The following is a 12,700-nucleotide window of genomic DNA, read 5'->3' on the forward strand; positions in this document are numbered from 1 at the left end:
GCTCTGGTGAAGGCTTAGCCCCCCCTCAAAACAAGCCCAATTGACTGACTTCTATGTAAACCAAGATTCATTAGCCCCCCCTCTAAATAGCCATAGCACCCCCAGTCACAATTTTCTGGAGCCGTCGCTGAGACGGGAGGGGATTAGGGAGGCGGGCTCTCAGATTGGTGAATCAATAGGATCACCGGCCCCTCTAGACCAGAAATCACACAGGCTGGGGCAGGCTAGCTGCTAACAACCCTTACCTAAGTCTACTGCTTTCAAAATCAATCCTGTCACCACCACAATATGAAGCCGCCCTAAAAAACTTTGGAGTGGTTCTGCAATTACTTTTTTTTTGTCTCTAATTAATTTCACCCAGCAACAAAGAAAACATCGTAGATTGTCTATTCTCTAATTGAGCATAATTTAGGCACATCCTCATTGTTCACATTGGCCTTTTATACCACCAAAAGGAGGCCATATTTTGCAAAACACATTTTTTTATATTACTCATACAGATTTTGTCGAAACATCACACAAATATACACTATGTCTATATAATGTGATCAACACAGATCTTTCCGATTTCTCATATTCCATCCTGATTGGCATCTAAAGTTTGCAGGAGTGGCTCATTTTTAACAAAATGCCTCAAATCAGGAACACAGAATCCGATTGTTGTGAATCTTTTCACACACATTCCCACTAAGCCGAGGAAGTAGTGCCACCCTTTTCACATTGGCCTATTATAGCACTACCAGCACTAAAGCGATCTTTTGAAAGCTCTTTTTTTAATATAACTCCTAGACTTTGTTCAAACATCACACAAATCGGTACACATTATCTCTATTGTCATGCATGTGATCAAGATGTATCTGTTTTCCTATTCCATCCCGATTGGCTAAGATTGGAATCTAAAGTTTGCATGTCTGTGCAATAACTTCATCAACATGAATCCCTTAATCCTAAACAGAGCAATGCCACCATAGGATGGTGCCATCCTGTCTTGTTTGTGTGCAGATGACTCGTCTACAAATCACAATAATGTATTTTATTTGTTTAATAAAAGATAATGGAATTAAATGAATAGATTTACATGATAATGACAATAATGATTACACTGTGTTAAAAACAAGCGGTCACAATAGAAATCCAATTGTGAAGCACTAGAGATTCCCACCTCTAGTGGGAGTGGTTATTTTAGTGTAATTTAGTGTCCAGGTCTAGTCTAGTACTAGTACTAGCGCTCTGCAAGAGGAACATACCTACTGTACCTGATTGAACATGATTTCTATAGCCTACTTTTCCAAAGGTGCCCTTGAGTATATTCGTCATGCACTTCCATATAGCAGGCTGACTCATTTGGAGTGCACTTCAACCATTCACACATAAGTGTTTTGACCCTGGTCTGACTACAACTCTCTCCCTCAACCCCCCTTGACCATGGTGTGGCCAAGTGGTGGTTATATCATTATGTCCGATGTCATCTGAGAAGCAGAAGCATAATGCTCAAAGGGCCTCTATTGAATATCGCGTTTAGCAGTGCTGCCTTAATTGTAAGCATGCTACCGTGCCTATGAATGACCAGGGCTTAGTCTGCTGACTGGAGTGTTTTTTTCCCCACACAGTATGGAGATGAAGGAATATTTAAGGAGGATGTTTTGACAATCTCATGTTACATGTGGTACTTTGAAAATTAATGATGCCGCTGTGAGCACTCACACACACTTTTTAAACATGTGATGACATAGTTCAATATTCCATTGCAATTCTTACTTTAGCTCAGTGAAATAGGAGCATTCAGAACAATAACATTACTCAATCCAACCAACCCATATCATATTGTAGGCCTAATTCCCATTTTCTTCAGTCTTTGAAAACAATTTCTACAACACTTAGCCTAAGTGATTTATTGATATCTGTTGAGCCAGCCAAACCACTCTCGTGTTGTTTTCAATGTAAGCACTATATATATATATATATATATATATATATATAATATACATTTTATTTTTTTATTTTTTTTCCCCAATCATATCCACAACAATTAAGTGCTTTAAACGGTCGCTAGTTTCACGTTATTGTTTTTTTTCCCGGATTGAATGCTGTCCAACACTAGTCAGAAGAATCATAGTCAGAAGAATCATTGTGGAAATTGGAGGGGGGATATTGATTGTTGCCATATCCGGGGGAGGGAGGGAGAGAGAGATAGAGAGAGAGAGAGAGAGAGAGAGAGAAATACGCGCATTTGCCAAAGTGCTGCTGCAGCTGCTACTTGGCGGGGAGAGAAACAGCGAACGGAGACCAGAGCAATGGGAAAGGAGACACGCGCACTCAAGTTGCAAGAGGCTTTTCCCTGTTAGGGCACGACGGACGAACGCACGCACACGCACACAGACCGCTGTTGGAGACAGCGGAGAGTGCTGTAGAGGAAGAGGAAGGATGCAAGTATAGGCTACTGCACACAGGCGAGCCAAAACTTATGCAGTGTTTATTAAAACCACGGCACCATGTTAATTTGATTTAAGTTTTGGGTTGATAAGAAAGGAAGAGGTAACATATAGGCAATAGGCAAAGCAATGTGTGCGCAAATTGGTCTTGTAAAGATTTTTGTGTAGGACCACTTATTCCTTGTGGTGCAGGGAAGGAAACAAGATGTCCATGATGTGGACTCTATTTCTACCGCTTTTCGTCTCATCCACACTTGGGAACAACAACAACAACAACAACAACAACAGCAGCAGCAGCACCGAGGAGCGCGTGCCGTTCTTCCACGGACACGTCTTTGAAAACTCCGCTCCCGGCTCCAGACTCAACGGGCTGAGCGTCCCGCTGAAGCGGCTCAACTCGAGGAGGCTGTGCGGTAATGACAACAACAAGGAGCCGGGGTCCGCGGCGGCACACTTCAAACTCCTCGGCGACGGGAGCGAGGCTTTCCGCGTCTTTGCGCACCACAAACGCGGCCACCTCTTGCTGAAGACGTCCAGGGTGCTGGACCGGGAGGAGCGGGCCGAGTACACGCTGGGTCTCGGCGTGGTGTGCTGCAGCCGGCACGGCCCGGGGGAGGAGGCGGTGGACTCCGAAGTGGCCACCGTCAAGGTGGACGTCCTGGACACCAACGACCACGAGCCCACGTTCCCCGACGCCGCCCTGAAGATGACCCTGGACGACGCCACGGCCCTGCGCTCCGTCGTCCACACGGTCACCGCGCGGGACTGCGACAGCGGCAAGAACGCCGAGCTCATCTACTTCGCCCTGCCGAAGAACGGGAGTTTCTACGTGGTGCCCAAAACCGGGGATATACTCATCGTGGACTCGATACTCGGCCTCGCGAGCCCGATAGAGTTCCGCGTGTTCGCCCGCGACCGAGGGTGGCCGCCGCGCACCAGCCGGAGCGTCGCCGTGGTAATTAACCCCCGCCAATATTGGCCCGCCGCCGGTGGTCCCTCGCCAAACTCCCAGGCAGGGAAACCTCGTAAACCTCGGAGCTCGGGGTCCGCGCGGAAGGAGGAACCCGCCGCGGACGACAGCCCGATTCTCATCAACGTGTCCGAAGACGCCGGCATCGGCTCGGTGGTGATGAACCTGAACTCGGCCAGGTTCCAGTCCGCCACGTTCGAGTTGGTGCCCGACGCGGAGAGCAACAGCTTCCCGCCGGTCAGCGTGAGCCGGGACAGCGGAGATATAGTGATATCCAGGAGACTGGACCGGGAGACCGAGCCTCTGGTGGACATCGCTGTCAAAGTGCAAGATAAAAGAGGTGCGTGCGTGCGTGTGTGTGTGTGTGTGTGTGTGTGTGTGCGCGCGCGCCGTCGCGTGTGTGCGCGCCTGGAGATATTAAGTTTTGTTCGTGCGTGCATGTTAATTTATGGGAGAGGGAAAGCCATTTACTTAACATGTGCCATTAGTTTGTAATTGTATGGCTGTCTGTGCGTGTAATTGCTACCACCTGGACTGTTGTGGTCCATCACTTTGACCTTTCGCATAAGTTGTTTAATTCTGTCACCAAATGACATAAGGTTTTACCTCTTATGTATTGTGTCACTGGAAAGCTTCCGCTTGCTGTTCAGAGCCTTCATTAGTAGCCTGTTATTAACACCTGTGTGAAGGAAGGAGGCCAGTTAACACAATGCAATGAAAAATCTCTGAGGCAGCAGCATTACAACCAGTGAAAAAAAGAAGAAAGAAAGACATAGGCCATTTGCTATAACATTAATACAGTAGTAAAATTTAATTAATGAGGCCAGATGTCAGTTCATGGGAGATGAATGACAGCTACAGTGACAATAGGTTAATTACCTGTGGATAATAATTATTCAATGCAATGAGAGGGTGAGAGTTGAGCAGGCAGGCTAGTAACAGAAACACATTGCATGAAATTAGACAAAAGATGTTGGCTAGACTAGGAAGGACAGCATAACAATATCTTCTCCTTAGCAATGCAATGAGTTTGTCTGTTTCTGTTTCGTACGTTTTTATTTGTCACATTGCTGTTTTAATGTGTATTGCTCTATAGCAGCCAGCTTGAGTTACACATCTATGTTCTTGCTAGTATTAGCAGTGGTTCAGGCAGCAACCCCCCAAAAATAATCATATTTGAACTGGGTAGGCCTACTGACAAGTACTTGGAATTGTTGGTTGTTGAGGCATTACATCTGGTTTGGCTCAGTTCCCACTGATAAATATTGTAAATATAGCAGATCTACAAGCTTGTAGATCGGCTATTTTCACAATTTGTTATTGTATATTATTTGACAATTTGATCAATGTTTGGTCAAATTTAATTTCTCTTTCGCTATTAAAAAGGTAATCTAGGGACCCCCCAAATTCATGTGGGTATCCCCCTGGGTGTCCCAACCCACAGGTTGAGAACCACTGCATTACAGGCCTGGATAACCCTACTGCGGGGATAGTGGGAGTGAGTCAATCAATACCTCGTCTGATTCAGGGAAGGATAAGGAATTGAGAAGGACATATTTCACAGGTATACAGGTTGGACGGACTGTGTGTGAATTCAAATTATCCAGATGTTTGCTCTCCAATGCAAAAAAAAAGAAAGAAAAACAATTACTGTGGAAGCCCAACACTTTTAAGTGCTCTGGTTGATTTGGGAATTCTGATGGCACTGCTGATGAGGGGATTAATGCAACAATATGCAGTCAACCTCGCAAGCACTTTTGTGCCATTTATCAGAAAATCTAATGATATCATGATATTGCCTTAGCCTCCTTTGATCACTATAGAGAATAACAAATATGACATTCTGGTGCAGGGCAGGCTACTTTAATGAATGATTGGCCTATGCACATATTTCATTACCTAGCTCAGATACAGAACAAATATTAACATTTCCATTCCACATATCTTTCAGCAGTGTGAAATAATTACCTCAAATCATACACAAAACACAAGGCACATTGGTTGGATTCTCTAAATGAGGGAAACGTGATAATTAAAAGGGAGGAGAGACATGTACATCCACACCCCAAATTGGGCAGGTGCTAAGGAAAAAAATATAACATGAAAAGAAAACTAAAAGAGAACGCTTGCACATTGTGTTGTAGTTTCTTTTATTGCACCCGAGTGCTGCTGTGATGTTTCTGGCTCTCGCCCTTCCTCAGACACAAAATGTAATAAGCCTTGTATCTATCAATATATCATAAGTCATGTGACATTTACTTTTCTTAATCTAGCTAAATGACACAGTTATTAACCCATTCTGACCTGAGATCAGATTCATACGAGGTTTCCGCCGGACACACACTGGTCTGATGAACCCATTCTGACCTGAGATCAGATTCTAAAAATGTCAGTCGCTCTTCGATTTTTCAAAAATAGCAGACCTACAAGCTCGTATCGCGCCACAGGGTGGCGCGATATGAGCTTGTAGATCTGCTATGGTACCTGCTATGGTACCTCTTTACATTTGAATGAAAAAGACAATTTGTTCCTTCAAGCAGCGTAACCATTTCAAAGTAAGCTATGGTCAGGGACTCAGGGTACAAAAGGACTTAAGAGGCCAAACAAATCTGTTGAAGATCAATGGAGAGAAGTCCGGTGGCTCCAGGTCAGGATTTGGTGTCTTGTCAAGTTGTCATGACCTGATCGGTCCATCTGGTCATTGGCCACACACATACAGTACTAGTACTGTATGTGCAACTGCAAACCCATGTTTAATTTCTGGGCTTATAGTGTGACACACTCCTGGGTCATGCTTGGTGCCTAGGGACTCAGGGAGTGTGAGATGCATCTGTCTCATTGTCGCCTATCGGTTGAATCTTTAATAATCTGTTTTGAGTGTGAAGTCCCACTCTAGCTTCAACCTCCCTCCATCTGCTCGCATTATCTATATGTAATCCCATCTCATTCTCTCTCTCTCTCTCTCTCTCTCTCTCTCTCTCTCTCTCTCTCTCTCTCCTTCTCGCACATGCACATGCACACGCACACACACACACACACACACACACACACACACACACACACACACACACACACACAGTGACAGTTGCGGCTGTTCGCCTGGTCTCCCTCTCTCTAACTCCAGAGATTTGAGATTTAGAGTCGATGCACAGCATGGGAGAATGTGAGAGAGTGCATATTTGGCGTAGGCATACTTGTGTGTTATAGTGGTGGAATTGTGTGCGTGCGTGCGTGCGTCCAAGAGTCCAAGAGCTTCATTCTATTGTCCTGAGGAGGTGTTCCGGTTGTGTCAGCCTGTCCACTACTGTGGCCTGCATTGAGACAGACTGTACTACAGTGTGCTGTTCCAAGGCTGGGCATCTTCTGCATGGGTATCCGGAGAACTCGCCAGTTTACCAACTCGCCAAAGTGAAAATTCTTCATCGTTATGCTAAAATGCTGTCTTCATCAGTGTAGTATGTCGAACCCACAGATGTTATAGTTCATTTCCAAAGTGATCAAATTATTTTGTGCAATTAAATGGTCAGCTGTATGATGATAAAAAGTTGAGTATGTGAATACCAATGATAGTAGGGCTGGCTACCAATTCAGGATATTGTTTACTAATGAATTACATTGTTTCGGTGTTTAAACTTTAGCATTCCTACTTCATCTAGTGTAAACTCTAAACAACTATCCTCTCTCTCAATTCAATGCAATTTAAATGAAGGTTAAGTAAAACTAAAATGCACTAAACCGCGGCGAGTCGGTAAACTGGCGAGTTCTCCGGTATCCTCTGCGTGTGTGTGTGTGTGTTTGTGTGTGTGTGTGTGTGTGTGTGTGTGACGTGTGACAGACACCTTTGTGGATCAGTTGAAAAAGTCTTTACTTGAAAACTACAACTTAACCTGTCGTTCCTTCCCAAAGGGAACTAACATAAAACAAAAGGATAAGCAAAGTTTAAACCAACGCAATGAAAGCAAAACAGCTAGAGCTTAGGTTAGCGGTGTAATCTCCAAGAACAACAGGATGAGTGAGTCTTTTATAGGTGACGACTCAACATGACCGGTCTGGCCACCGGTTCTCGCGAGAGATGGCGAGCGAGAAGGGACACTCTTCATCTGTACTTGAGAAAACAGAGACAGTAGCAGCAATACTGGCCGTAATGGCACAGCGTAAACATTAACGCTGCTGACAGTCTTGATATACAAGCTTAGCTCCACAACTGTAAGGAGCGAACTAATGGCTAACGTAAATATATATATGGAAATAAGAATAAGTACATATATATATTTAACGAACCATAATCAGAAAATAACAACACCAAAAATAACAATAATAAAAGGCTCGCTGTTACACATTTCCTCGTAAATAATGTCATGCACATTTGTCCAGTGCATAGCCTACTGCAGGCCTTGTTGAGCAGATTTAGACATTTTGAAGCTCTTACTACTGAAATGATCGATTATTTATATGGAGAAGTCCCGTCTCAATGGGTGAGAGACTGAGGACAGCTTGCCATCGCAGTGTGGGTGAAGGAATACTGGCACAGTGGTGCCTGTATGTACCGTGTGAGCATGGCGGTGCATAATAAAATAAAGATTTATGTGCACACTGCACAGTAACATCCTCAGTGTTATTTTAACACTGATGTAATGTAATGTAAAAACGGACCCAAATGGACTGCATCTGTGCGTATATTTGATGATGATTGTACAGTAGTGGTCAAAAGTTTAATTGCACTTGACACCTATTTTTGGTCATTCTGGCAAAACAGCTCAGTTTCTGTTTCATCTGACCACGGCACTTTCCTCCGGCAGGCATTTTCTTTGCCCATAATGATCAGCAGCCAACTTCAGTTGAAGGTGCAGAAATAGTGAAGGGAGGTAACAACGGGACGGGCTTCAGACAAGCACATTCTTGAGCAGGGATACGTTTAAAAAGCCTTTAATATCTTGACAGGGCTCTCATATATTAAAACAATAAAAAGCCACTCAAATGGTAGTTTGGCACCCCACTGTGACTTCGTCAGGGCATGGCTAGAGGACTGCCACCACCAGTTCATCTTATACTCCCTGTGACCAAGGACCAATCAAGCGTGTACGTCACAAATTGAGGCTCAGTGCAAATAACGATATGTATAACCACCATGTCTCTCCTCTCCGGAGTAATCCTTATGCTTTCTTTCTATGCTAAAAATATGGAGTAGAACAGGTGATTTAATATACAAAAAGAATTCAAAGAAACAAACGTGATCAGCCAAACAAAAATAATATATCTGACTTCCTCTGATTAGAGCGACCGCTTCACTCTACACCAGAACTGACAAGAAAACGCAAGCAATCCTATAATACTCCTCACCGGCGTGCTCAGACCGCCAACCCAGTAAAATGAACAATCCCACTGTATATATATATACACCATAGGGTTACATCACCTCTATAATGACCAAATTCCGAACATTGCTGGCCCACAATAACCTACCTGACCTGGTGGAGACTTGTGCTTCGAGGAGCACATTTTCTAGTTTATTATATTGTAAGATTGTCTGGTTTCTTCCTTAATAGAAGAAGAGGCAAACGAGCACTCTCAGTCAAAACAATGCAGTTTATCGGGTGCACGGCTCACAAATAATTACTGTAGTAGAGAAATAGCCAGCACTCCAAAGTCCTTCTGGTACATTTATTGCATAAAGCTGGTCAGACAAACAAAACATGGATGCATTTTGGCGTCAAGCCTTCCTCAGCGTGTATAGGACTTTAGAGTGTTGGCTATTTCTCTACTACAGTGATTCTTCCTTTATATTATAGACCTAGAAGCACCATTTAGCATTGAAAACAATCAAAGAGCTGTTGGGCAAGAATTCAAACTCCACCATCATCAAGGGAGGGTCAGCCAAAAAGCGTATGGAAAACTGGTCTAACCATTTAAAAAATCTTCTTGGTATACTTACCAAGAAGATTGCACTCTTCCGAGTGTACAGGTTTCAAATACGCTGAACATCAATACATCCCCATTTACCATCAATGAAATTATAGCAGCCACCAAACAATTGAAGTCATCGAAAGCTTTTGGTCCGGATAATATTCCAGCATTGATCTGGAAAAGTAAGCAATTCCAATATCTATTGCTCAATCTCTACAATCATACCTTCAACACACTCAAGGCACCAACTATGGCATAAAAACCAGATCATCCCCACCTAAGAAAGGAGACCTCTCATTAGCAAAAATTATAGAGGAATCTCCATAATGCCAATTGCTGCAAAACTTTACAACAAACTCATCCTTAATCGTCTTATCCCCTTCGTTGAGCCTCTACTCCGAACGAATCAAAACGGATTTAGATGTGGTTGATCCACTTTGAGTCAAATCCTGTGCTTACGTAGGGTTATTGAGGAATGACAGCTCTGCAACATCGATCTCGCACTAGTTTTTGTTGATTTCTCAAAGGCTTTTGATTCAGTGGACAGAGCCAAAATGTTTGAAATTCTTAAATTATATGGTATCCCGACAAAATTATCAATGCCGTAACATTTCTATATACAAATACCTCAGCGGTCATCCTTACTCTTGACAGAGAAACACCAACATTCCCCATTCTTGCTGGCATTCTCCAAGGCGACACACTTTCCCTGTTATTATTGTTGTTGATTATGTTCTTCGTATGTCAGTTGATAATATTAATGATAAGGGCTACCAACTAAGAGAAGCTCTCGTCATCCTGCTAAATAACTAAACGACACTGACTTCGCTGATGACATTGCGCTCATCAGTCAATCATTGGAATATGCTCAGGCTCTCCTTCAGTCTCTTGAGCAGGACTCAATAACCACATTATAAAAACTCTTAACAACACTCCTCTGAAACAGGTTGATGACTACAAGTATTTGGGTTCATAGCCTATATATCTTCTTCCTAAAAGGACTTTCAAACTAGGAAGGGTATGGCCTGGTCAGCCTGCAATGACATGCATAAGATCTGGTCATCCCAGCTTAGTGAGATGTTAAAAGTAAAAAATATTTAGGACGACCATTAAGCCGATTCTACTCTATGGCTCCGAGACATTGACAATTTCAAATAAACAGAGAAACGGTTGGATGGCACTTCTAATGAGAGCGCAAAATCTGTCTTGGAAGAGCCACCCATCGACTGATCTAATATATGGCAACCTTCCCCGTGTTTCTTCACTAGTCCAATTCAGAAGAACACAGTTTGCCGGCCACTGCTACAGAGCTGACAATGAGGTTATATCTTCCCTTCTTCTCTGGAGTCCTGCCTCAAAGCAGACCAGAGGTAGAAAACTATCGTACCCTGATGTCATTGCTAGGGACACATGTATCAGTAAGCAGGAACTGGGGATCGTAATGAAGGACAAGGGAAGTCTGGCGTGGCATTGTGAAATCCATGATCTGAAAAATGATGATGATATCGTCCACCTATTGTGTGAGTTTTATTTTCCATAGAACAGCTGACAGTAATCAAGAGATTTGACAATTAAATTGGTTGACCTTGAAGATATTGCATCTCAGCTACACTAAAGGTCCCTGCACACAGAGCGCGTTTTTCAGATTTCTAGCTGTGTTTCTCCATCGGTTTTCAGAAAAAAACGTGTCCAGTGTGCAACCACCTTAACTCACTGTCCCTCTCACTCACACAGGCATTAGATATATGCACGCGCCACGCACAGACGCACGCACGCACACACACACACACACACACACACACGCACACACACACACACACACACACACACACACACACACACACACACACACACACACACACACACATACTGCTTGAGGCAAACCTCCACAACATATGGATTGAACACTTAAGTCCATGCAAGTTTCAATAATTTAACAGATTTCTTCCCATGGTAGACACACCGGCAGGCAGCACACAAGTCCACCCACGCACACACACTGATGCACGCAATGAATTAACACATACTGTTGGACATAATGTGGTTCTTGTTGTGAATCCCCATCTGATCTATATTAGTACAGGCAGTATGCAAATAGCCGGAAGAAACTACTGTTTTAGTTTCATAAATATAGTTACTTACAGTATAACATATCAAAACTCATAAGAAATCCCAGTGGTGGAAAGTATAGAATAATGCTGAAATAGGCGATGTTGGAATTTCCCATGTTATAATTTATGCATTTTTTATCATCTGATGATGTTCAAAAGGACATTACTAACTGAGTGCCATTTCTGTATGTTTATGCATTTTATGTATTTCTTGTTTTCATGTCTTTTTTGTGAAGCACTGTGCAGTGTGCACACTGCATGCAATTTATTTGATGCAAAGCACTTTGTCTTTTCTGTTTGAAAGTTAAATAATATTTATTTTTAAGGGGCCAAGCCTGAAGGGCCTATCGTATGTTCCCTTATTGTTGTTCTATCTTCTTCTTCTTCTTCTTCTTCTTCTTCTTCTTCTTCTTCTTCTTCTTCTTCTTCTTCTTCTTCTTCTTCTTCTTCTTCTTCTTCTTCTTCTTCTTCTTCTTCTTCTTCTTCTTCAAGACATTACTCTATAAGCCATATATCCTGATGGGTCAAACTGAACAACCAATATGTCACTTTGAAGCTATGATTCCCTGCTTTCATATGACATCTTTTAAAATGTTATTAGTAACATATTTATGATATTTTATAACTGCAGCGCCTCCTTCATTAACCCACAGATATGCAGGAAAATGTTCAGACACCCACATAACACCAGATTTCGCTCATTTCATTTGCTCACAAATTACTGTTGCAGAAAAAATAAATACACACCCACACATGCATATCTTTGTCTCATTCTACTGTATGTGTGAGAACAGTGTAATCAATTCTCCAACCTCTTTTGAATAACACACCAGTTAGTCTTAGTCCTATTCAGTCTTCTAAAATTGTTTAGTGTTAGTCTAGTCTTAAATGGATAGTTCAGATTTGTTTTAACTTAAGCTGTATGAAATACTTACCACTAATATAGTGGTTGCAACTGTATTAATTGAAAAAAACATAGTTCCGTGTGATAGAGGGGTAACGGAAGTTGCACTAATATTTTAGAAATAGGTCAACAATACAAATGACGCTCGTTGTGTGGATTAATTTACTTTTCCTGCGTGGCCTCTGTGCCCCCCACAAAATGACCGGAACTACTTAATATTAACCAAAACTAGAGCAGAACTCCCACCACGGGACTCGGGCAATCAATTAATACAGTTGCAACCACTATATTAATGGCAAGTATTTCATACAGTTTAAGTAAAAAAAATCAGAACTATCCCTTTAAGCCCGAACCACACCAGTTGCAACTGCTTGGGACA

The 12,700-nt window shown here is 42.7% G+C and overlaps 1 protein-coding gene across 1 annotated transcript in view; it reads left to right on the plus strand.

Moving 5' to 3' along the window:
- Positions 1-2,637: 2,637 nt before the first annotated feature.
- LOC310877409 (neural-cadherin) overlaps positions 2,638-12,700 on the plus strand; it is a gene marked incomplete at both ends in the record, with an annotated part of 328,331 nt that continues 318,268 nt past the window's right edge. Inside the window, one exon of the mRNA XM_083791243.1 lies at positions 2,638-3,742. Within this exon, the coding sequence (XP_083647369.1) occupies positions 2,638-3,742 (1,105 nt within the window). The remainder of the gene's footprint in view (positions 3,743-12,700) is intronic.

This window comes from Protomyctophum parallelum, assembly GCF_964188405.1.
Source record: "Protomyctophum parallelum genome assembly, chromosome: 2".
Taxonomy (NCBI): Eukaryota; Metazoa; Chordata; class Actinopteri; order Myctophiformes; family Myctophidae; genus Protomyctophum; species Protomyctophum parallelum.